Source organism: Equus quagga, chromosome 18 (assembly GCF_021613505.1).
Source record: "Equus quagga isolate Etosha38 chromosome 18, UCLA_HA_Equagga_1.0, whole genome shotgun sequence".
Classification (NCBI taxonomy): domain Eukaryota; kingdom Metazoa; phylum Chordata; class Mammalia; order Perissodactyla; family Equidae; genus Equus; species Equus quagga.
In genome coordinates this window covers 2,789,675-2,816,207 of record NC_060284.1, presented here as the reverse complement: position 1 = coordinate 2,816,207, position 26,533 = coordinate 2,789,675, and the positions used below count along the sequence as shown (strand labels likewise).

At 36.8% G+C, this 26,533-nt stretch overlaps 1 protein-coding gene across 3 annotated transcripts in view; it reads left to right on the top strand.

Moving 5' to 3' along the window:
* The first annotated feature begins 67 nt into the window (after positions 1-67).
* Positions 68-26,533, top strand: part of ITGB3BP (integrin subunit beta 3 binding protein) — a 70,086-nt gene continuing 43,620 nt past the window's right edge. For 2 of the 3 annotated variants that reach the window (XM_046645689.1, XM_046645688.1), the window contains exons 1-2: positions 69-324; positions 25,354-25,396. In XM_046645689.1, the coding sequence (XP_046501645.1) occupies positions 320-324; positions 25,354-25,396 (48 nt within the window). In that variant the 5' untranslated portion in view covers positions 69-319. Of the gene's footprint in view, positions 325-25,353; positions 25,397-26,533 lie in introns of all 3 variants that reach the window. The other variant, XM_046645687.1, reaches the window with a different exon arrangement.

Below are 26,533 nucleotides of genomic sequence, written 5' to 3'. Positions count from 1 at the left end.
GACCCGGAGAGGCCCTAGACGGTTCTGTGCTCTTCTCTGGGGCTGTTCCCGCCGGAGTCGTGAGAGGAAGTCCTGGGCTGCCCCGGCGGGACCTCGCTGGCGTCGCGGGCGTAGACCACCCCTGCCCGCTTCCCCGCGGACCGTCGGAGCCCGCGTCGCGGGGCGGCTGTTTCCGGGGGGCCGCCTTGAGGTGACGCCGCGTCGGGCGCCCGCGCTTTTTGGGCCCGGCGGCGCCCTGGGCCGGTCGTATCTTGGAAGAGGCGGCTCCGGCAGTGCCGCCCCGGTGGGGCTAACCTGGTGCGGCTAACCTGGTGCTGACATGCCGTAGGTATCACGCCGTCGTGGGGCCGCGCGCCCTCGCCTCCGGCCTCCGAGGCCCCCGGACGGGTCGGGTGCGCCCGCCTCGCGCTCCACCCGCTGCGCCTCCCGCCGCGCCTCCTCCCTCCTCCTCCCGGGCCTCCCTGTGGCCCGCGGGTCTTCGCGGCTGTGGACGGACGCTGTCTCTGGGCGCCGTGTTTAGTGATGTGTTCAGCCTGACGTAATTTCAGATGTGTTGGCCACACCGAGAATGGGGCAGAGGAGACGAAACCCTCGCCCTATAACTTGGTAGAGCCCGTGGGTGCCCAGATGGCTGTGGTGCGTCCCTATAGACTGGGGGGACTCAGGGCCTGGGGTCGGGAGACGTGGATTCAGGCTCTCAGAGCGGGAAGCGTGGCCAGTTCGGTGAAGAGCTGTCCACCGTTGGCAAGTCACTTGGCAGCTCTGGGCTTCGACGTTCTTACTTGTGGCTGCCCTCTAGAAACTTTTTTTTAAGTTCAGTAAACCACTCTTTTTTTGGGGGGGGGGGGGGAGGGATAATATCCAACATGCGAGATACTCTGGCTGCCCCTTTTCCCCGGTCTGGCTTGGGTACCCCTTCCTGTGCACTCCTAGAGTAACTTATTCCTCCCTTATTTTCAGGTTTGAGCAAAATGCAAAGTAACACAACGGGGTAGATATTTGTATCAAATAGGAATTGACATGAAAGTGGACAGATGCGCAGAAATAATAACCTGCATTTGTTGAATCTTTAACGGTGGTTTGAGTACTGTTTAGCAGTTTACCTCCATTTTCTTGTTGAATCTTAAAAAAGAAACTTAGGAAGTAGGGGCTGCTGTTATCTCCACTTTCCAGATAAGGAAACTTAGCGCCTAAGATGATCTGCTACACACAGGTATCAATAAATAGAAGAGTTTCACTTATACCCTTAAAAGTTACGGATTATTGAAGAGATTTTCCTTCCCCTGGAATTAAGGAAAAAGACTTGGCTCCCTTCTGTTGCGCTAGAAAAATAACCCGGTTAGCACATACACAAAGCTGCAAGGGTAATGTAGGAAAATCCCTGCTAAGTAGGAATTCACTGGAAACTGGTGTGTATTTGCTTAACGTGGTAGTACTTCCTGAACTATGTTCCTGTTCTGTAATAGGTAGTGGGAAACCAAAAAACTATTCAAGTGGAACTTTTAGGCAACTGTTTTCTTAACATGTTAACAGGTACATGTTATGTTAGGAGAATCTGTAGTAAATATATTCTGATGAGAAATACGTGACCTTGAAGTTGACATCCCAAATATACAGTCGTCTCTTGTTTCGGCAGGTGATTGGTTCCAGAACCCTTGCCAGACCAAAATCTGCAGACGCTCAAGTCCCTTAAAATGGTGTAGTGTTTGCATATAACCTATGCACATCTTCTGTATACTTTACATCATCGCTAGATTACTTCTGAGAGCTAATACAATGTAAATGCTATGTAAATAGTCGTTAGACTGTATTGTTCAGGAAATAATGACAAGAGAAAAAAGTTTGTACGTGTTCAGCACGGACGCAGCCATCACAGGCCTTTTGATTCGGGATGCAGAACCTGTGGCTGTGGAGGGCCAACTGTATCGCAGCTTCACCGAGTTTATATATTTCGGCAAAGTGATTTAAGACCAAATTAATGGTTAAATAATGCATAAAGCATAATAGCATTTTAGTAGAGGTTCTCCATCGTTGTTAGTAAGCTTTTATTTTTCAATGTGGTTAAACCGTAAAGTCGCAAATGGTGGTGCAAAAAGTCATGTTGGCAAAGTTACGTGTGAAGGTGGTACAGTTTTTAAGTAATGTTGAGATGGTGGCTTTTTGGTGGGCACTTGCAGGACTAAGTGGGGTTGTGTGAACTATTTCCTTTCTAATTTCTTTGAACCTTGACAGGAAAAAAATGTAATGAGTAATTGTGGAAATATACTTGGCCTAAAAGAATAAATAGAATCCTAAATAGAATTAAGTAGAATTCCTAAAATAAATAGGAAAGAGCAAATGTCCAATGACAATAGAGTGGATGGGTGAATCATAAAACATGCTGGATGGATGAACCAATTTGTAGAAGATACATATAGTATATTATCTTTGTAAAGCTCTTGAAGAACAAGCAAAAATAGACATTTAGGATTATGTGTGTGCTTGTGATAATGTTATTAAGGAAAAAAGCAGGGAAATGATAAATAGAAAATTCAGTTTAAGGGTTACCTTTCTGGAAAAGCAGACGGAATAGAGAAGAAGTATAGAGGTGTCCATACCCATATTGGTAATAATCTACTTCATAAATTGTGTGGTGAGCTTATAAGTGTTTATTTTCTTATCATTTTCTTATTAAGGTTCATAACTTGCTCATCTTACATAGATTCTTTTTTTAGATTTTTTAAATTAAGGTCATAATAGTTTATAACATTGTGAAATTTCAGTTGTACGTTATTATTTGTCAGTCACCATATAAGTGTGCCCCTTCACCCTTTGTGTCCACCCCCAAACCCTCTTCCTTCGGTAACCACTGAACTGTTCTCTTTGTCCGTGTGTTTGTTTATCTTCCACAAGTGAGTGAAATCAGATGGAGTTGGTCTTTCTCTGTCTGGCTTATTTCGCTCAGCATAGTACTCTCAAGGTTCATCCGTGTTGTTGCAAATGGCACAATTTTCTTTTTTTTTTATGGCTGAGTAGTATTCCATTGTATATATATACCACATCTTCTTAATCCAATCATCAGTTGATGGGCACAGGGCTTGCTTCCTCGTCTTGGCTGTTGTGAATAGAGCTGCAGTGAACATAGGGGTACATAAGTCTCTTTGAATTGTTGACTTCAAGTTCTTTGGATAAATACCCAGTAGTGAGATATCTGGGTCATATGGTATTTCTATTTTTAGTTTTTTGAGAAATCTCCATACTGTTTTCCATAGTGGCTGCACCAGTTTGCATTCCCACCAGCAATGTCTGAGGGTTCCCTTTTCTCCACAATCTCTCCAGCATTTATTTTTTGTCCTGGTGATTATAGCCATTCTAACAGGTGTAAGGTGATAACGTCATTATTTTGATTTGCGTGTCCCTGCTGATTAGTGATGTTGAGCATCTTTTCATGTGCCTATTGCCCATCTGTATATCTTCTTTGGAGAAATATCTGTTTGTATCCTCTGCCCGTTTTTTGATTGAGTTGTTTGGTTTTTTGTTGTTGAGTTGTGTGAGTTCTTTGTATATTATGGAGATTAACTCCTTGTTGGATATATGTTTTGCAAATATGTTCTCCCAATTGGTGGGTTGTCTTTTTGTTTTGTTCCTGGTTTCCTTTGCCTTGCAGAAGCTCTTTAATCTGATGAAGTCCCACTTGTTTATTTTTTCTTTCGTTTCCCTTGTCTGAGAAGACATAGTATTTGAAAAGATCCTTTTAAGACCGATGTCAAAGAATGTGCTATGTATATTTTCTTCCATAAGTTTTATGGTTTCAGGTCTTACCTTCAAGTCTTTGATCCATTTTGAGTTTATTATTGTGTATGGTGAAAGATAATGGTCTACCTTCATTCTTTTCATGTGGCTGTCCAGTTTTCCCAACACCACTTATTGAAGAGACTTTCCTTTCTCCATTGTATGTTCTTAGCACTTTTGCCGAAGATTAGCTGACCATAGATGTGTAGTTTTATTTCTGGGCTTTCGGTTCTGTTCCATTGATCTTTGTGTCTGTTTTTCTGCCAGTACCATGCTGTTTTGATTACTGTAGCTTTGTAATATATTTTCAATTCAGGGATTGTGATGTTTCCAGCTTTGTTCCTTTTTCTCAGGATTGCTTTAGCTATTTGGTGTCTTTTGTTGCACCACGTGAATTTTAGGATTCTTTGTTCTCTTTCCATGAAGAATGTCATTGGGATTCTGATTGGGATTGCGTTGAATCTGTAGATTGCTTTGGGTATTATGGACGTTTGAACTGTGTTTATTCTTCTAACCTATGAGCATGGAATATCCTTCCATTTCTTTGTGTCATCATCAATTCCTTTCAGTAATGTCTTATAGTTTTCATTGTATAGGTCTTTCACTTCCTTGGCTAAATTTTTTCCTAGATATTTTATTCTTTTTTGTTGCAGTTGTAAATGGGATTTGTATTCTTGAGTTCTCTTTCTGTTAGTTTGTTATTAGAGTATAGAAATGCAACTGATTTTTGTAAGTTGATTTTGTACCCTGCAACTTTCCCGTAGTTGTTAATTATTTCTAATAGTTTTCTGATGGATTCTTTAGGGTTTGCTATATATAAAATCATGTCATCTGCAAACAGTGAGAGTGTCACTTCTTCATTTCCTATTTGAATTCATTTTATTCTTTTTCTTGCCTAGTTGCTCTGGCCAAAACCTCCTGTACTATGTTGAATAAGAGTAGTGAGAGTGGGCACCCTTGTCTTGTTGCTGTCTCAGAGGGATGGCTTTCAGTTTTTCCCTATTGAGTATGACATTGGCTGTGAGTTTGTCATATATGGCCTTTATTATGGTGAGGTATTTTCCTTCTATTCCCATTTTGTTAAGAATTTTTATCATAAATGGATGTTGGATCTTGTCAAATGTTTTTCTCTGTGTCTATTGAGATGATCATGTCGTTTTTATTCCTCATTTTGTTAATGTGATGTATCACATTGATTTGTGGATGTTGAACCATCCCTGTGTCCGTGGTATAGATCCCACTTGATCTTGGTATGTGATCTTTCTGATATATTGTTGTATTCTGGTTGCCAATATTTTGTTGAGGATCTTTGCATCTCTGTTCATCAGTGATATTGGCCTGTAGTTTTCCTTTTTGTGTTGTCCCTCTCTGGTGTTAGTATCAGGGTGATGTTCACCTCTTAGAATGTGTTTGGAAGTATTCTGTCATCCCTAATTTTTTGGAATAGTTTGAGAAGGATAGGTATTAAATCGTCTCTGAATGTTTGGTAGAATTCTTTAGGGAAGCCATCTGGTCTTGGACTTTTATTTTTGGAAAGGTTTTTGATTACTCTTTCAATCTCTTTACTCATGATGTGTCTATTCAGATTATCTATTTCTTCTTGTTTCAGCTTTGGGAGGTTGTAAGAGTCTAAGAATTTATCTGTTTCTTCTTGATTGTCCAATTTGTTGGCATATAGTTTTTCATAGTATTCTCTTATGATCTTTTGTATTTCTGTGGTATCCATTGTAATTTCCCCTCTTTCATTTCTGATTTTATTTATTTTAGCTTTCTCTCTTTTTTTCTCTGTGAGTCTGGCAAAGAGTTTGTCAATTTTGTTTCTCTTCTCAAAGTACCAGCTCCTTGTTTCATTGATCCTTTCTACTGTCCTTTTTTGTTTCAATTTCATTTATTTGTGCTCTGATTTTTATTATTTCCCTCCTTCTGCTGACTTTGGGCTTTGTTTGTTCTTCTTTTTCTAATTCTGTTAGGTGTAGTTTGAGATTGGTTATTTGAGATTTTTCTTGTTTGTTAAGATGAGCTGGTATTGTGATGAATTTCCTTCTTAGGACTGCTTTTGCTGCATTCCGTATGAGTTGGTGTGGTATGTTTTCCTTCTCATTTGTCTCCAGATATTTTTTGATTTCTCCTTTAATTTCCTCAGTGACCACTTGGTTGTTCAGTAGCGTGTTGTTTAGTCTCCACATCTTTGTCGCTTTCCCAGCTTTTATCTTGTAGTTGATTTCTAGTTTCATTGGATTATGATTGGAAAAGATGCTTGATATGATTTTAATCTTAAATTTATTGAAGCTTGCTTTGTTTTCCAACACATGTTCGATCCTTGAGAGTGTTCCATTCACACTTGAGAAGAATGTGTACTTGGCTGTTTTTGGATGGAGTGTTCTATATGTACCTGTCAAGTCCATCTCATCTAGTTTTTCATTTAATTCTGCTGTTTCTTTGTTGACTTTCTGTCTGGATGATCTATTTGTTGATGTGAGTGGGGTGTTGAGGTCTCTTAATATTATTGTGTTGTTAATATTTCCTTCAGGTTTGTTAATAGTTGCTTTATGTGCTTTGTTGCTTCTGTGTTGGGCGCATAGATGTTTCTAAGCATTATGTCTTCCTGGTGGAGTGTCCCTTTTTATCATTATATACTTCCCTCTCTGTCTCTCTTTACCTGATATGTCTTGAAGTCTACTTTATCTGATATAAATATGGCAACACCTGCTTTCTCTTGCTTGCCATTAGCTTGGAGTATTGTCTTCCATGCCTTCACTCTGAGCCCATGTTTGTCACTGGAGCTGAGATGTGTTTCTCAGAGGCAGCATACTGTTGGGTCTTGTTTTTTAATCCATCCAGCCACTCTGTGTCTTTTGACTGGAGAATTCAATCCATTTACATCTAGAGTGATTGTTGATATATAAGGGCTTAATGCTGCCATTTATTGCTCATTTTTGTAATCTTCTGCATTTTCTTTGTTTCTTGTCCCGTGTATTTCAGAATACCAATTCAGTTAGGTATTTTCCTATGCTGGTTTTCTTATTTTTCTCTTTATTTATTATTTGTGTCTCTGTTTATTTGTTTAGTGGTTACAATGAGGTTTGTATGAAAAAGTCTCGTAGATGAAATAATCCTTTTTCTGGTAACCTCTTATTTCCTTAGACTAAGCCAATTCCATCCCTTTTGTCTTCCCTTCCTGAGTTGTTTTTGTCACATCTTATTCTGTATTGTGCTGTGAGTTTGTGCTTAAAATGACAAGATCATATTTATTTTTGGTGTTTTCTTTACCTTTATTTTTAATGTTATACTTTAGTATTTGCTAACCTGTTCTGATGGGATAGCTACAAATTTCTGATTTTTTCTATTTATCTTCTTACTCCTGTTTAACTCCTTACAGGGGGTTATTTGTAACCCCCCCTTTTTTTTTCAGGTATAAGTGCCTTGAGGATTTCTTGGGGGGTTGGAGCGTAGGTCTTATGGTCGTAAACTCCCTTAGCTTTTGTTTTATCTGGGAAAGTTTTTATTTCTCCATCATGTCTGAAGGATATTTTCACTAGATAGAGTGTTCTTGGCTGCAAGTTTTTGTCTTTCAGAGTTTTGAATATATCATTCCATTCTCTCCTAGCCTGTAAGGTTTCTGTTGAGAAATCCGTTGAAAGCCTGATACTGGTTCCTTTGTAAGTTATTTTCTTCTGCCTTGCTGCCCTTAATATTTTTCATTGTCATTGACTTTTGCCAGCTTCACTACTATATGCCTTGCAGTAGGTCTTTTTACATTGATATACTTAGGAGATCTGTTGGCTTCTTTCAGTTGCATTTCCAGCTCCTTCCCCAGGTTTGGGAAGTTCTCCACTGCTATTTCTTTGAACAAGATTTCTGTTCCATTCTCCTTCTCTTCTTCCTCTAGAATACCTATAATCCTTATGTTGCATTTCCTAATTGAGTCAGATATTTCTCGGAGAATTTCTTTTTAGTCTTAGTTCTCTCTCCTCCTCCATCTGAAGCATTTCTATATTTCTGTCCTCAATATTGCAGATTTGTTCCTCCATAATATCAGCTCTGTTGTTCAGGGAATCCATATTCTTTATCTCATCCATTGTGTTTTTTTCGTCTCCAGTATTTCTGATTGGTTCTTTATAGTTTCGATCTCTTTTGTGAAGAAGCTCCTGAATTCATTGAACTGTCTATCTACATTTTCTTGTAACCCATTGAATTATTTTATGATAGATATTTTCAGTTGTCTGTCATTTAGATTATAGATTTCTGTGCCTTCAGCATGGATTTCTGGATACTTGTCATTTTCCTTCTGGTCTGGAGGTTTCATATATGTTTTCATACTGCTAGGTGGTGTGGCTTTGTGCTTCTGCATAGTGGTAGTATTTGATCACCACTTCCACTTGCTGCCACTGAGTGGGGATCAAGAGCTGCATATTCTGAGCCTGCTGTGATCCGCAAATCAGCTCCTAGCCTGTTCTTTTCTGTACTTTCTCTACTGGAGTGTCAGACAGAGGGGAGGGGTGCTTTCTTTCTGCGTGATCCCAGGCGCTTCTCACTCTGCCATCACTATCGGCTCTCCTGGGGTGTTGGCTTGATGGAGACACCCCCACGATAGCTAGTCACCTCTGCATGGTGCTTTCCCCAGCGCTGTGAGGGACCATGGAGAGTGATGGTGTTCCTGTGGAGCACCACCCCCTCCCCCCTTTCCACTCAGAGCTGCACTCATTCCCTGGGTCTCTGCCTTTTAGGAGGAAGAAAAGATTTCTCTTACTTCCTTCCACTTCCTCAGGGGGACTCCAGCACCTCCACCTTCTGACGTATGGCTGTGTGGGTCTCTTAGACATCTTTTGTGTTGTGTGGATGTCCTCTTTTTAGAATATGAATGTCCTTTTTGTTGTATCTTGGAGGGGAGAGTTTACAGGGAGAGCTCACTCTGCTGTGATGATGTCACTCCATCATATAGTCTTTAGTATGTATGAAATACTACTTAAAATGTTTTGAGAGGATTTGGAGATTAACTATCGTGAACTAAGTTCTCAATAATTATAGTTTTCTCTGTCTTCTCTTTGGTCCTATAAGGCAGATGCCGTCTTGCAACTGGGAAAACAGAAGAATTAGATAAATGCTGCTTCTGGTTTCATTAGGCTAATCATCTTCCCTTTTGAACTTGCTTCTCTGTATACATTATAAGGTTAGTGGCACTATCATTTCTCTGTGTAGGTTAATTTTTTTTATGGTTATTTTTCTTAGATAGAAAACTTTGGAGTAAGACAAACCAGGGTTTGAATCTTGGTGCTGCTACTTTACCAGCTATGTGACCCTTAGATTGTTACTCAGTGTCCTCATGGATAAAATAGTTAATAAATATTCATTAATTGAATGACAAAGGTGCCACTTTGAAAAGATTTCATCCTCTGTAGACAAATTTGACACCACACTTATATTTGCATAATACTAAACTCAAACGAACTTTTATAATAGTTCTTCCTATAAATAATAAAGGCCCATTTTTGTGCTTTTTTCCCTTTACATCTTTTCCTTTGTAAAGTTTCTTAGTACCACCTACTTAGTCTTTCTAAGTAGTGTGGGTCAGCATGCTGATTCAGCCAAGGACGTTCCATCTGTTCCTGTGAGAGTCAGTTTTATTCTTTTCCAAGCTATAGACTGACTTAAGGTGATAAAGTTGGAATAGCGTTAGTGTTGGAGAAAACTATTTGTACCAGTATTTCTGTGGGATCCATACTGATGATGTATTCATAAAAATCTGAGTTTTCTGAGAGAACTTTGAAAATTTTCTTTTCCTTCCTAGACAACAATGAATATAAGCATATTCTGGATCTGAAAAGCTATTTGACTGCACCTGTCTGGGTCTGTAGTCGTGCTGGTGGTAATGCTAAGTACAAAGATTTTTATTGTGGGTTGATTATAAAGAAACAGAGTTGAAATGATGCGTGAGCCCAAGTAAAAGTTAGCCGTTTAATAAACATCCTTTGAATCATAGCAGATATTCAAAGTTCTGTAAATTCTTTTACTTTAAAAGTATCATGGGGGCCAGCCCAGTGGTGCAGTGGTTCCGTTCACATGTTCTGCTTCAGCAGCCCAGGGTTCGCTGGTTCGGATCCCCGGTGCGGACCTATACACCACTTGTCAAGCCATGCTGTGGCAGGCATCCCACATATAAAGTAGAGGAAGATGGGCATGGATGTTAGCTCAGGGCCAGTCTTCCTCAGCAAAAAGAGGAGGATTGGTGGCAGATGTTAGCTCAGAGCTAAGCTTCCTCAAAAAAAAAAAAAAAAACTATCATACATTTTTGAAGAAGATTTAAGTTGTTAGTACTTTATATAAGTGTAAAAAGTATGAGTTTTAAATACAATTCTATCCTGCTTGTAAAAGTCACTGAAAAAGTAAAGACGGAAGTGAGGAAGGTAGAATACAGCATCGTTATATGGCGTGAGAGACTCCCATGATATGGCAGAACAGAATCTCTGAAAGTCCCTGTCATTCAAAAACAACTAGATCTGGCTCAAATCCTACTTTTCTTTGCATTAGTGGACTTGTAGGAAATTAAATCTCAAGAGGTGAAAGAAAAACAGTGACCTGGAGGCAGAACTATAAGCAGTAAGCACAGATGAAAGGTGATTGCCCTGAATATAAATACTGACATCCGTGTTGTGCTTGATAGACTAAGCCTTGGGTGAGAGGCAAGGTAAAGGAGTTAAACAAGAGACTTTGCAGTTAAGCTGAGAAGAAAGCTAAAGTGATCCCCAGTTGGTATGGCTCCCTTGGCTAGTGATGAAATCAAATGTGCATCTCTGGAGCACAGCATCCTCAGTTTGGGCCCCTAGTTTTGTAACAGGTTAAGAGCACCAAATATCCGAAATCATAGATAACTGAGCACAAAAGGAAACAAACTACCATGAGTGAAAGTTAGAACGCATAATAACCAACAGATTTAGATCCCAAAGACTTTACAAAATGGAATTGTCAGAGATGCGATATGAAATAGTTGTACAGAATGCTTAACAAAATAAAATGTTGAATCACAACAAGTAGCAAGTGATAAGAGACTACCCAAAATGACTAGGCAGATTTTAAACTGGGATGGATTAGGATGTTATAAACAAAGAAATATAATTGTTGAAATAAAAACTCAGTAGATGGAGTTCCATGTCAGAGTGGCTTTTATTGGACTGAAGCTTCCGTAGATAACAATTTTAAACTTTGGACAAAACATGAAAAACAACAGTCTGAGGAAGGCGGTGGAGAGCAGCCACAGCAGGCAGAAATTGGAGGGGAGTAGACCCTTGAAGGAATGCAACTGCCATGAGCAAGGTCTGCATTTATAGTGTTTTACCAGAGGGTGGTCCATATGGTGTGGAGCTTAGAACTTAACAGAAAGCTCCAGTTTTACTGGTTTAAAGAGTCAGGATGAGAGTCTGGGATTACCATAATTGCTTGAAAATAAAGAGAAAATCCTCAAAAGAGGGTAGCCCCAAAATCTGGGTATAAAATGCCCAAATCCTTGGTGAATCTCTGAACTGCACATTGATTGAGGAGACTACCTAAAACCTGTCAGAGGGGGCTGGCCCCGTGACCGAGTGGTTAAGTTTGCGTGCTCCACTGCAGGTGGCCCAGTGTTTCGTTGGTTCGAATCCTGGGCACGGACATGGCACTGCTCATCAAACCATGCTGAGGCAGCATCCCACATGCCACAACTAGAAGGACCCACAATGAAGAATATACAACTATGTACCGGGGAGCTTTGGGGAGAAAGGAAAAAAATAAAATCTTTAAAAAAAAAAAACCTGTCAGAATCAACAGCTGGAATGCTGAAAGAACTGAGCAGAGATTTCAGCTGCTGCCATCATAGGGGAGACAGATTTTAGAGTTTGACCTTAGTCAAGTTAAATGCCTTCTAGAACAGAACAACACTGTTAAGAGTAAGATAACAGAATCTAGAATCTCTATGTCACATTATCTGCAGTGTCCAAAAGGCAGTAAAGTACCAGACACGCAAAGAAGGAAATATGACTCATTGTTGAGTGAAAAAATAATCAATTGAAATGACCCCAAGATGACCTAGATTTTAGAAATAGCCAACAAAGACTTTAAAGTACCTACTATAAATATGTTCAAGGACTTAAAGGGGAAAAAATGGTCATAATGAAAGAATACGTGGGGAATCTGAGAAGAGAAAAAGAAGCAATGGAAATTCTGTATTTGAGAAGTATAATGTCTGGAATGAAAATATTTACTGTATGGGCTATATAGTAGAAGAAAGGAACTTGAAGATAGAACGGTAGAAATTATCTAATAAAAGCCAAGACAGAGCCTCAGTGACTTCCAGTACAATATAAAATGGTCTAATATGTGTAATTAGAGACCTAGGAACAAAGGAGAATGGGAATGGAGCAAAAAAATATATTTTAAGAAATAATGGCCTCTAAGTTTCTCAGTTTTGCTGAAAAACATAAAATTACAGATCTAAGAAGATCAACAAACTCCAGTCAAGATCAAACATATGTATTTGTATGCACATAAGTACATATAATACAGTAGTCAAACTGATGAAAACTAAAAGTGAAGAGAAAATATTGAAAGCAGCCAGAGAAATGTGGTACTTTACATGTACGAGAAACCATTCAAATAAAAGTTGACTTCTCTTCAGAAACATGGAGGTCAGAATACAGTGGAATGACATTTTAAAAGTGCTACAAGGAAAGAACCTTCAACCCAGAATTCTATATCTAAAGACTCTATCCTTCAAAATGAAGGTGAGATAAAGATGATATCAGATAAAAACTGAGAAAGGTTGTCACCAGCAGACCCGCGTAGAAGAAATACTGAAAGAAGTTCTTTGAACTGAAGGAAAATGACACCAGATGCGAATTTTTGTTTGTGTGAAGATTACTGGGAACAGTTGATATGTGGTAAAATATAAAAGATTATATTTTTTTTGCTTGTAATTTCTTGAAGGGACATGAATTTATAGCAAAAATTATAACACTGTTGTGGAGTTTATAACATATGTGGACATAATATGTACAACAGCGTATCCAAGTGGGGTTTGTCCCAAGAATGGAAGTTGTTTCAAGATTTGAAAATCAATGGGTTTTTTTAAAAAGAATAAAAGAGATCATATTAATAGTTGTACAAAGAACACACCCATTCATGATAAAATAATAACTCAGCAAACTGGGAATAAAAGGGAACTCATTCCTCTGAAAAACCTACAAATGTCATACTTAGTCCTGAACACTTTCTGAGATTAGGAACAAGGCAAGAATGTGCCTTCTCACCACTTCTCTTCAACAAAGTACTAAGAAGAAAGGAAACACATGTTGAAAAGGAAAAAGTAAAATTGATGATCCACCAATGATATGACCATGAACATGGAAAATCCTAAGGAATCTGCAAAACGAATAGTCATTAGAACTATTTAGCAAAGATGCAGAGCACAAGGTCAGTTTACAAAAATTAGTTCTATTTCTACATTTTAGCAATAAACACCTGGAAATTGAGCCTTAAATTTTTCCATTTATAATTACATAAAAAATATTTATAAGTTGAACAGAAGACATGCAAGATTTCTACAGTGAAATTACAAAATGTTGCTTAGAGAAAATAAAGATCTAAATAAATAGGGGAATGTTTATGGATTGGAAGATTTGATATTGTTAAAATATTAGGTCTCTCCAATTGATCTTTAGATTCAATGCAGTTCTTGTCAATCCCACCACGCATTTTATAGAAGTAGAAAAACTGATTCCAGAATTTTTATGAAAAGGCAAAGGACTTAATAGCTAAAACAATCTTAGAAAAGAAGAATGAAGTTGAAGTAGTTACACTAACTAGACTTACTGTAAAGTGGTAATGAAGTCAATATAGCTTGGGCATAAGGACAATTAGATGAAATGGAGACAAATAGAAAGTCCATGAGTATACCTGCAAAAGTGCCAAAACAATTCAGTGGAGGAAAGAGAAGTCTTTCCAAGTGGTCCTAGAATACCATATAGAAAAACAAACCAAACAACTTCGTCTTCTATGTTATCCTATACACAAAAATTAATTTGAGGTATAGCATATAAATGTAAGAGGTAAAGTTTCTGAAAGGAAATATATGAGAATGTTGTTACAACATGGGGTAGATAAAATTTCAGACAAGATACAAAAAATAATAACCATAAAAGAAAAAAAAAAGGTAAATTAGACAATCTAAATTTTAAACTTTTCCTCATCAAAAGACACCATTAAGAAAATGAATTATCAAGCAATGTATTGGGAGAAAATATAAGACGTTAACAGACAAAGGATTCTTTTTTGTTTTATTGAAGTCATAATAGTTTATAACATTGTGAAATTTCAGTTGTACATTATTACTTGTCAGTCACCATGTCCATACCCTTTTACCCCTTATACCCACCAACTCCCTTCCCCTCTGGTAACAACTAATCTGCTCTTTTTGTCCACGTATTTGTGTACCTTCCACATATGAGTGAAATCGTATGGTTTTTGTCTTTCTGTGTCTAGCTTATTTCGCTTAACATCATACCCTCAAGGTCCATCCATGTTGTTGCAAATGGGACAACTTTCTCTTTTTTTATGGCTGAGTAGTATTCCATTGTGTGTGTGTGTGTGTATACATGCGTATACCACATCTTCTTTATCCATTCATCACTTCTTGTGCACTTCAGTTACTTCCACATCTTGGCTGTTGTGAATAATGCTACAGTGAACACAGGGATGCATAAATCTCTGAATTGTTGATTTCACATTCTTTGGATAAATTCCCCTTAGTAGAATAGTGGAATCATATGGTATTTCTGGTTTTAATTTTTTTGAGAAATCTCCGTACTGTTTTCCATAGTGGCTGCACCAGTTTACTTTCCCACTAGCAGTGTATGAGGGTTCCCTTTTCTCCACATCCTCTCCAACATTTATTGTTTTTTGTCTTGGTGATTATAGCCATTCTAACGGATATAAGGTGATAGCTTAATGTATTTTTGATTTGCATTTCCCTGCTGATTAGTGATGTTGAACATCTTTTCATGTGCCTATTGGCCATCTGTATAGCTTCTTTGAGAAACGTCTGTTCGTATCCTCTGCCCATTTTTTGATCGTGGTGTTTGGTTTTTTTTTGTTGAGTTGTGTGACTTCTTTATATATTTTGGAGATTAAACCCTGAGACAAAGGATGCTTATTTAGAATATGTAAAGAACTCTTATGACTCAACAGTAAAAGGAAAAAAGCCTCATTACAATAATAGTACAAAGACTTGAACCAATACTTAATGAAAAGAAGTTGTATGAATGGTAAATAAGCATTTTGTTAGACATCAGGGAAATATTGAAACACTAACACATAGTAGAATGGCTGTATATATATTTTATATTTTAAGAATACTAGGTAAATATTGAATCTTAGTACATAGATTTGCTTTAGCACAGAGGTTTGGGTTCCTGTTTCCAAAACTAGTTTCTGTGCATTCTAGGCTTGAGCAAATAATAAGTGTATTGCAGATAATGGGAGCTGGGTTTTCACTGTTGGATAGAAGAATTTAAAATATATTGGTTTGGAATTGGAGGTATCTATGAAATTGTGGATTTTTTAATATACATATAAAGCTACCAGTTGTGTGTTTGTGTGTGTGTGTATTTTCTGTTCTAGCTCTGTCTTTTGCCTATAAGCAATGACATCAGTCGCAGTGAAGAAATCTAGGGCCCAGATCGTGATTTCTAAATACCATTGCCCACTAAAAAGAACAAAGTCTGTTGAAGCAAAAGCTAATTCTAGGGCTAGGGAAGAGAACATTTTTTTGTGCTGGAAAGTAAGGAAGTGCTCAAAGAATTACGGGTAGGGTAGATTGGAGGCAGTGTAAAAGGGAAATGGTCCCATTGCCGAATCTGGGACAATTGAACATCAAAATAATTGACAGGAATTGATTGTAATTCATTAGATAAAAGAAAATTCCATGATTCCATGGTGATATAAATAAGTGAATATATAAAGAGAGGAGAGGGGGCCGGCCTGGTGGCACAGAGCGGTTAAGTGTGCACGTTCTGCTTTGGTGGCCTGGGGTTCGCTGGTTTGGATCCTGGGTGCGGACATGGGACCACGTGGCAAGTCATGCTGTGATAGGCGTCCCACATATAAGGTAGAGGAAGATGGGCACGGATGTTAGCTCAGGGCCAGTCTTCCTCAGGAAAAAGAGGAAGATTGGCAGATATTAGCTCAGGGTTAATCTTCCTTGGGGAAAAAAAAAGAAAAAAAGAAAAGCAGTGCAATAAATCACTATTAAAGAGAGGAGAAAGGAAAGCTCTTCCCTGGAGTAGAAAGCTACCTAATAAATATAAAAGAATGATAAAATTAGAAAATCAGGGCCAGCCCTGGTTACCTAGTGGTTAAGTTTGGCAAATTCTGTTTTGGCAGCTTGGGTTCAGTTCCAGGCACAGAACTATACCACTTGTCTGTTGGTGGCCATGCTGCGACAGTGGCTCACATACAAAAAGAGGAAGATTAACAATGGTTGTTAGCTCAGGTGAATCTTCCTCAGCAAAAAAAGAAAAAAACAACATGAATAGCTCTTAATATTGGGAGAAAGTTTGATATGAAACAAGATTTTTACATATACAATTTCTTATTTATTATATTGGGGAAAACTGGCAGATAACATCTTAATGAATGATCAAAATACATATCTCTGATATTGTGACAAATTCAAATTATCATGCTTCCAAAAGGATACAACATCACTTTTGTGATATTATGCCCTAAGATGCTTAACCTTTTATGGGGAAACATCACATAAACCCAAATTGGCAGATGCTCTACAAAAACAGCTGGCCTATACTCTTGAAAAATGTCCGAGTCAAGAAAAGAGTTCAGCTGTTCTAGATTAGGGGAGTCTAAAGAGAAGAGACAGTTAAATGCAAAAAGTGACTCAGGATTAGATCCTAAACTGGGAGGAAAATTGGCTATAAAGGACATTATTGGAACAAGTAATAAAATCTGAATGTGGAATGTTGGTAATAATATTGTGTCAGTGGTAGGTGTTCTGATTTTGATGGATATCCACTAATAATGAACTACCAGAAAGAGAAGTTAAGAAAACAATCCCATTTACGACTGCATCAAAAAGAATAAAATACCTAGGAGTAAATGTAACTAAAGGGGTGAAAGACATGTACACTGAAAACTATAAGATGTTGATGAAAACAACTGAAGAAGACACAAGTGAATGGAAAGATATTCCATGCTTGTGGATCGGAAGAATTAATGTTGTTAAAATGTTCATACCAACCAAAGCAACCTGCAGATTTAATGTAATCTCTATCAAAATTCTAATGACATTTTTCATAGAAATAAAACCAAATAATCCTAAAATTTGTATGGAACTACAGAAAACCCTGAATAGCCAAAGCAATCTTGAGAAAGAAGAACAAAGTTGGAGGCATCATACTCTCTGATTTCAAACTGTATTACAAAGCTGTAGTAATCAAAGCAGTCCGGCATTGGCATGAAAACAGACGCATAGATCAATGGAACAGAAAAGAGAGCCCAGAAATAAACCTACACATATGTGGTCAGTTAGTCTACAGCAAAGGAGCCAAGAATATGCAACTGGGAAAGGACAATCTCTTTATTGAAAGCTGTTTGGAAAACTGGACAGCCACAAGAAAAAGACTGAAGCTGGATCCCTATTTTACACCATACACAAAAATCAACTGAAATGGATTAAAGACTTGAATATAAGACCTGAAACTAAAAAACTGTAGAATAAAACATAAGTGATAAGCTCCTTGACATCAGTCTTGGTGTTGATTTTTTGTATTTTACTATAAACGCAATGGCAACAAAAGCAAAAATGTACAAATGGGACTACATCAGCTTCTGCACAGCAGAGGAAATTATCAACAAAATGAAAAGGCAACCTACAGAATGGGAGAAAATTTTCTTTTGCAATTCATACATCTGTAAGGGATTAATATTTAAAATATACAAAGAACTCATATTGCTCAATAGCAAAAAAAATAATCTGATTTAAAAATGAGCAAAGGATCCAAATAAACATTTTTCCAAAGAAGATATGGCAAACAGGTACATGAAAAGTGCTCAAAATCAAAACTACAGTGAGATATCACCTCACTCTGGTCAGAATGGCTATAATTAATAAGACAGGAAACAACAGGTGTTGGAGAGAGTGTGGAGAGAAGGGAATCCGCGTACACTGCTGGTGGGAGTGCAAACTGGTGTAGCCACTATGGAAAGCAGTATGGAGTATCCTCAGAAAATTAGGAATAGGTGTACCATATGATCCAGCTATTCCACTGCTGGGTGTTTATCTGAAGAACTTGAAAACACAAATTCACAAAGATAAATGCACCCCTATGTTCATTGCAGCATTATTCACAATAGCCAAGACTTGGAAGGAACCTAGGCGCCTATCAAGGGATGAATGGATAAAGAAGATGTGGTATATATACACAATGGAATACTACTCAGCCATAAGAAATGATGAAATCTGGCCATTTGTGACAACATGGATGGACCTTGAGGGTATTATGCTAAGTGAAATAAGTCAGAGGGAGAAAGTCAAATACCATATGATCTCACTCATAAGTAGAGGATAAAAACAATGACAAACGAACACACAGCAACAGAGATTGGATTGGTGGTTACCATAGAGGGTGGGGGGAGGGCAAAAGGGGCAATTAGGTTCACTTGTGTGGTGGAGTATAATGGAATATAGTTAGTTTTGGGGTGTTGAACGAGATGTAATCTACACAGAATTCAAAATATATTACGATGTACATCTGAAAGCTATATAATGTTGTATTCCAGTGTTACTGCAATTTAAAAAAAATGCTCAACATCACTAATCATCAGAGAAATACAAATCAAAACCATAATGAGCTATCAGCTCACACTTATCAGAATGGCTGTTATCAAAAAGACAAGATAACAAGTGCTGGTGAGGTGGAGAAAAGGGAACCCTTGTGCACTGTTGGTGGGAATGTAAATTGGTGCAACCACTATGGAAAACAGTTTTGAGGTTCCTCAAAAAATTGAAAATAGAACTACCATACGATCCAGCAATCTCACTTCTTGGTGTTTATCTGAAGGAAACGAAAACACTAACTCAAATATATCCTGCACCCCAACGTTCATTGCAGCACTGTTTACAGTAGCCAAGACATGGAAGCAACCTAAGTGTCCACCATTGGATGAATGGATAAAGAAGATGTGGTATGTATCTACAGTGGAATACTATTGAGCCATAAAAAAGGACATCCTGTCATTTGTGACAACATGGATGAACCTTGAGTGCATTATACTAAGTGAAATAAGTCAAGCAGAGAAAAACAAATACCATATGATGTCACTTACATGTTGAAGGTAAAAACAAACCAACCAACCAACACCAAATTTATAGATACAGAGACCAAATTGGTAGTTGCCAGAGGTAGGTAGTTGAGCCAAATGGGTGAAGGTGGTCAAAAGATACAAACTTCCAGCTATAAAATAAGTAAGTTCTGGGTAGATAATGTACAGCATGGTGACCATAGTTAATAATACTGTATTGTATATTTGAAAGTGTATCACAAGAAAAAAGTTTTGACTGTAGTGTTGGCTCTTAACTAGACTTATTGTCAGGATCATTTCACTATATATATGTGTGTATATATATACACACACACACACACATATATATATATATATCTCGAATTGTTATGTTGTACACCTGAAAATAATATGGTATACATCAAGTGTAGCTCAAAAGAGGATTTTATGATTTTGATAGTTGTATATGAGTAAAGGTATACAATGTGTCTAACTTATTCCCAATGGCTCATAAGAAAGATTATGTGCATAAAAATAAATGTATGTTTTTTAGAGAGAATGATAAAGCAAATGGTACAAAATGTAAACAAGTGGTAAGTCTGGGTAAAGGATAACAAGAACTCTTATTCCTAGAACTTTTTTTTTAAGTTCTATTTAAGTTCTATTTATTTAAGTTATATAAAAATTAAAAGTTATCCCCAAAACTCATCAAATTGTTTTAAAAAAAAACTACTAATGGATGGATTAAACAGTAAGTTAGACACTACTGAAGAGAGAATTAGACAACTGGAACACAGATCTGAAGAAGTTGCCCAAAATGCAGCATAGAGGCCAGTGATAGAAATAGGAGATTAGAGATATGGAAAATGGAATAATAAAGTCTGAAATTACTTCTAGATGAAGTCTCAGAAAGGTAGAACGAAGGAGAGTCCATATTTGAGGAGATTATGGCTTAGATTTTTTCCAGAACTGATAAGACACACATCCACTTAAGAGACTACCATAGAGATATAAGACTGTGTTAATATGACATCCTTTGGGAACCTCCATTTAACCTACCTTAAATAGAATTGGAGGATCATAAAAAAATTAAAGGAATTAAATGTATTCTTGAATTTGAGACTGAGGTTTTAGGTTAAAAATAAATACAATTAATTAAATAAATCACTAATTTAGATAACACCTTTGGGCCAGTTACTGTGTCACGCTTTGGGGATTCAAATATGAACAGATACTGTACTTTGTTGGAGTTTTAATTTTATTCGGAGTGTTCAACAAACATTTTTAGAACTCATAACCAGCTAGTTAACAGAGAGTGCTAGTCTAAGTCTCTTAGTCTGGGGAGGAAGGAGACACATGGAGAGCTTGTTTCACTGTGCTCGTTCAGTGAGAGGCACGTACACACACAGTGCTGTGGGGTTGGAGGGGAAAGATCCTCAGTGCACACTGCACAGTGTCAGGGACACTCCTTAGTGATGATTGTGCTGCAATCTCAAGGGGAGGGTGGACACCAATGTTAGTTTATTATGTTAATCTTTATGCTGTAAAATATAATACATACAAAAAAGTATGTAAAATGTCACCCACCCACCGTACTTAATTCTGATAAACTTATTTGGCCCCTTTCAATAGACTCTTTTAAAGAACTCACTTATGTCCTTTATATGTATGTGTGTGTGTGATGATACACACACATGTGTATTTCTAAGTTCCTTGCAGAAGGTAATAGTAATGAGTATTTTATTAATGTTCATTTTTGAGAGTACCCATTTAGGCGTAAAATGATCTTCTGGCATTTCTCATTCTATGCAACCCAAAGAGCATGTCACCTCCATCCATTTGTCTTCTGGGGTCAGTATTCCCAAATATATCCCTTTACTTCTGTAAGAATTCTTGAGCTATTTCCTATCAATCTTTTGAGAAAAGAAGCTTTTGACATCATAAATATATTGCCCAATAACTGGTTACGGTTTTGGCCAGTTTCGTCATGAGGAATAACAGCGGACTAATCATTTATTTAGGTGCTTTCGTATTTCTACATGTAGTGCAGTGATGTTCCCATTATTGTGTGACCACTATGAATGTTGAACACGAAAGAGCATAGGCTTGAGTGAAAGGAAGAATGCAGAAAGTATGTTGGAGATTGTTCTCCCTTCTTTTGCTCATTCACATACGTAGAATGGAAAATAAACCATAGGATGTGAATTTGGCTGTTGCCCTTCATCAAAGGATTTCTAAGCATCTCATAAGCATACTCAATAATCCTTTGTGAAATTGTAGCTAGCAGTATTATCATCTTCATTATAGTAGGGAGTAAATGGAAGCATTGACATACTAGGTGATATTTTTATCTTCCGTTCAGAAATTCCTACTAGTTTACAGGCCAATATTACCATCAACTTTATAAAGCTTAGTGAGATTATGTGATTTGCGCAAGCTTAGGGGAAGAATTTGGCGTAGCTAGCATCAAGGCTCCCTGAGTCTGAACTGCTTTACTAAGTTTATCTGCCTCCCTCCACACACTCTCGTACCCTCAGCTCTGCTATTCAAATTTTATTTAATCCAATATTTTAAAAGTCCTGTAAGAGAACCTCAAATCATGTAACTTCATGAGCTTTTGAGGTGGCATTCTTGGTTCTTAAGAATCAAATGATAGTTCATTTTTTTCTAGAATAATTTAACATTGTCACTGATGTTAGTAACTTTATGTAATGAAACTTATCCACTTATTCTGCTCTGATGAATCCGAGAATCCTATTCAGGATTCTGTCATGTGGTAAGGTAAATAAAATAGAGGAGGATAGTCTTAGTAATATTGCTAACTCTGTAAACATAAGGTACTTTGCATTCCTGTTGATATAAAATTGCATGTCAGATGTGTTTATCTTTCTTAAATTCTCAACAGCAGTAATCCTGGTAGCAACCAGAATTTTGATCCCAGCAAACTCAAACCTAACACACCTAAAGATGGAATAAGGTATTTAAATTGTGGGCACAGGTGTAAACTTGGGTTAAGCTGGAAGTGAGAAGTAACCTGCCGAGGTTATAAGGTTACTCATAAGAGGAAGGTAATTAGGATGCAAGAAGTAGGTGTCCATTTGAAAACTTTATTTATTTTTAAGTTGTAAATATGCATAATATAAAATTCACCATTTTAACCATTTTTAAATGTACAGTTCTGTGGCATTAAGTACGTTCATTAAGTACTGTTGTGTAGCTATCACCATCATCCGTCTCCATAACTTTTCATCTTGCAAAAGTGAAACTTTGTAAGCATTAAACAGTAACTCCCTATTCACCCAGCTCCTGGCGATCACCATTCCGTTTTCTGTCTTTATGAATTTGATTGCTTTGAGTACCTCATTTAAGAGGAGTCATTGTATTTGTCCTTCTGTGTTTGCTTTATTTCACTTAGCATAATGTCTTCAAGGTTCATCCATGTTGTAGCATGTTTCTCAATTGTTTTCCTTTTTAAGGCTGAAGAATATTCCATTGTGTGTATGGGCCACATTTTGTTTACTCATGCATCTGTCGGTGGACACTTGCATTGCTTTCACCTTTTGGTTGTTGTGAATAATGCTGCTATGAACATGGGTGTACAGATATCGGTTCATGTCCCTGCTTTTGGTTCTTTTGGGTATATATCCAGAAGCGGAATTGCTGGATCATATGCTAATTCTATGTTTAATGTTTTGAGGAACCAAAAACTTTTCCACAGCCTTGGTACCGTTTTATAATCCCACCCAGCAGTACACAAGAGTTTCAGTTCCTCCACATCCTGTCCAACACTTATTTTCTGGTTTTTTGATAGTAGCCATCCTATCAGTTGTGAAGTGGTATCTCATGATTCTGATTTGCATTTCCCTAATATTAGTAATGTTGAGCATTGTTTCATGTGTTTATTGGCCATTTGTATATCTTTGGAGAAATGTCTGTTTGAGTCCTTTGCCTAGTTTAGGGTGCCCATTTTTTTAAACCAAGGTAGTAACCATGAGAGCTGCTTGTAACTTTACAGAACTACCAGAGATCTATCACTTTTAGTCACTAACTAATACTGGTAGCAAGTGAGTAAATGCTGTAGGAAAATATTTATTCCATATATCTAATCAAGCTTTGCCTCGTCTTCCTTTATGATATATGTTTCATTCATTTCTTCTTCTCTATTCCTATAAACACCACCCTAATCAACTTAACATCATCTCATGCTTGTATTACGGTTGTTTGTTGGTAAAAGAGTGGGTAAAAATGGGGATAAAAGCATGTAGTAGGTGCTTAATTTAATAAGATCCCTTGACAGGGGGCCCTGTTCTAACAGAATGGTAAGAATAGATGAACATAAATTCCCCTGGCAGATTTGCTCTTCTCTGCCTCTTCTTTAGCTCCTCCTCCTCAATTTAGCAAAGATTTGTTATGCCCGGGACCTGAGATCTGAGTCTCTCCCTCAAGCTGTGGGCTCATACCAGCTCTTCTCTTTTGGATAAACTAAGTGATGTCTTAGATTTCTCCTATTCTTGTCTATTCAGTCTTTTTATGATGCTTGTAAATATTACTAGCTTTTGGTTGTTAGAGGCCTGAACTGTGTGAAAACCACATTACCCACAATAAATCATGTTTTTAGATTCTCAACTCCCCTGTTAAAGTGGGAGATAGGTAACAGATAAAGTGATCACTTTCTTGTTTACTTTTACATATTTCTCAGGGTTTCTTAGATCAACCAAGGACCCAACCTGAAAGTCTTTTAAATCCAAACATTTAGTTATTTTTTCTAAGAGTTAGCCATCAATAATAAAGCAATAACATTTTGAACAGTTAATGTCAGGGTGGGGTTTGTTTCCTTCTAAAAGGTAGTATTGTGTCTTAACAGCATTTAAAAACAAAGGGTGAAAAATGCTGTACTGTCTACTTTTAGTTTTTGATTTCTCCTTTTGAAGTTTTATAAAATAAGAAAACATCTCACACACCTGAATAGGGTAATATATATTCCAAAGCTAAACATAAAGACTTTTTTGGATTATCTGCTGTTTTTATTTGTTCCTACCTCTATTGTCTTCTTGTTTCATTGAGAAGTCACATTAAATTGATTTCGTGTGGACTTCTAAAAGATATGAGTCATTCCTTAAACCAGTTTAATTAATCTTAAGGAATGATGTTATGTGATAGGCTAATATAGGTATAGGAGCACAATTAAGTGAACTCTTTTTAGATGGATTAAATTTTTGTATTTACTATTTACTGCTCAGTAATTTTTGTAAATTGTCCATCTCTTCTATTTTTTCTTGCTCCTGTCACTTGTTTAGAAATCAGTAGTTAGTTATGAATAGTCTTTTTCTAGGATCTATATAACAATTTTGTTTTCTGTAATACAACCTTTATAATACAATCCTTTTTTTCTTTATTCTCAAATTCTCTAGTATCTTAAATAACTTAATTTCTATTTCTCAGGGATCAAGAAAGTACTTTTAATGTTGCATTTGTCACTGGGAAAACTAGTTTTAATTTATATTGACCTTTTTCTCCTTTGAGCATTTAGTCTGCATTCAATAAAATGTTGCTGACTGCTCTTTAGAAGACAGCTGTACGAAATAAAGTATTATAAATATTCAGCTTTCCTTTCTAAGGATTGTCACCAACAGCTGGGCATCCAGTTTAGCAGAACAGATTTTGCACAGAGAGAGCCTGGCATGTTCTTGAATCAGTTTAGTGACGGAGACAAAAAATACTTTCTTATGGATTGGGGCTTATAAAGACATAGAGCATCTGTTCCTCAGTTAGGTCATAGTCTGGGCGCACTGAATCATGCTTAAAGCTGAAATAATGTGCAAAACTTTTCTCACCTTGCTCGTACTTTATGTTAATACTTAGTGCATTATTTCTGCAAAAAATATACTTTCAACATCTCCATTGAAGGTATGTAAATTATTTTGCTCTTATGTATAATTTTTTAGTATTGGTATTTTAAAACACACAAATATATAAATTTTTAGTAAGATTGTTTTATAATATGACTTTAATGTTTGAATTGTATGATAGTGCATATATATAAACCACATATGTAAAAAGATCCATTTAAATATTTAATTAGGATTCCATCTTGAAATATGCTGTTTAAAAAAAACAGTTTCATCATCGTGAAATTGCTTTCTTATGTTATTCTATTTTAGTTGGTGAAAGTAACTTAGAATGTTTATATATATTACTCTTAAATATTTGACTCCTTAAAGCACATCAAATCTAAGATTTTTTTAAATATTTTGTTTGCAGTGTTAAAAGATCACTGAAATTGGATGGTCTATTAGAAGCCAATGTAAGTATTTACTTATAAGTTTGTAACTGGATAACGAGATTTGTTTTGAATTCTTTAATAGCTGATTTACCTTACTAAATATAAAAATTATTGAAAAACATCATGACATAATTATGATTGGTATATCATTTTCTACATATAAAATATTTTTTGTAAATGTTATGTGTGGAAGTTCCTGGCCAGCTTCAGGGTTTCATCTAAGATGCAAATTATTTGGAAACCTTAATGAATGAATTTAATAGAAATTCACTATTTGTAGAAAAAAATATTCTGCCACTTAAATGCACAGTAAACAACATGGAACAATGACAGTGCTTTAATCTGCTTTCTATAATCTGCTAAATTGAAATAAAAACATTAACAGCATTTTTATATCAAAAATGTAATTACCTCCCTCAGGTACGCTGGCATGATTAAACAATAAAATACTAACACTGTTATAAATTTCATCACGGTTGTCACAATAAAAATAAAATTGTACTGTTGCTGTTACTTTTTGTAAACCTAGTCATGGCACATTCTCAATGCCAGCATATCATGACATATGTTAGTTTATTATCTTTTCATACCAACTATGGATCTAGATACAAACACTAATACTGAGATATTTATGGCCTCGGTAATCTTAAACACAAGTAAATTGGTGAGAAAGTAAAACAAATAGCTGGTCGATAAATGGGGTCCTACAAAATCCCATATGACAATGCCATTTCAAGAAATGCCTTTTATTTGGAATTTCTCTTTGGAAGACTTACTGATATTTAACAATTTACCATTTTACAAACTTCCTAGATTCTTTTTTAAAAAAATTTAAACAAAGGTGGCAAAATACTGCAATGCCACTAAAACAATCATTAGCAGTGTAATTAGCAATTTAGAGTACCATTATCCAACTTGTTCTGTACAGAATGCAGCTGTGACTGTAATTCTGCATCTGTTTCTTTGGTCAGAATGGTATTTTGGTAGAGAGTAGTCCAGCTTGAAATGAAATACTGTTCTGTCCTGCCCCAAAACTATTCTTTGGGAGATGGTAACATCATTTGAATGGAAAAGAATGGCCATTTAGGAATTCATCCTCTTCATGAAGTACGGTTGTCGTCATGGCAGGCTTTCTGTCCGTTTTTTTTTTCAGATCAG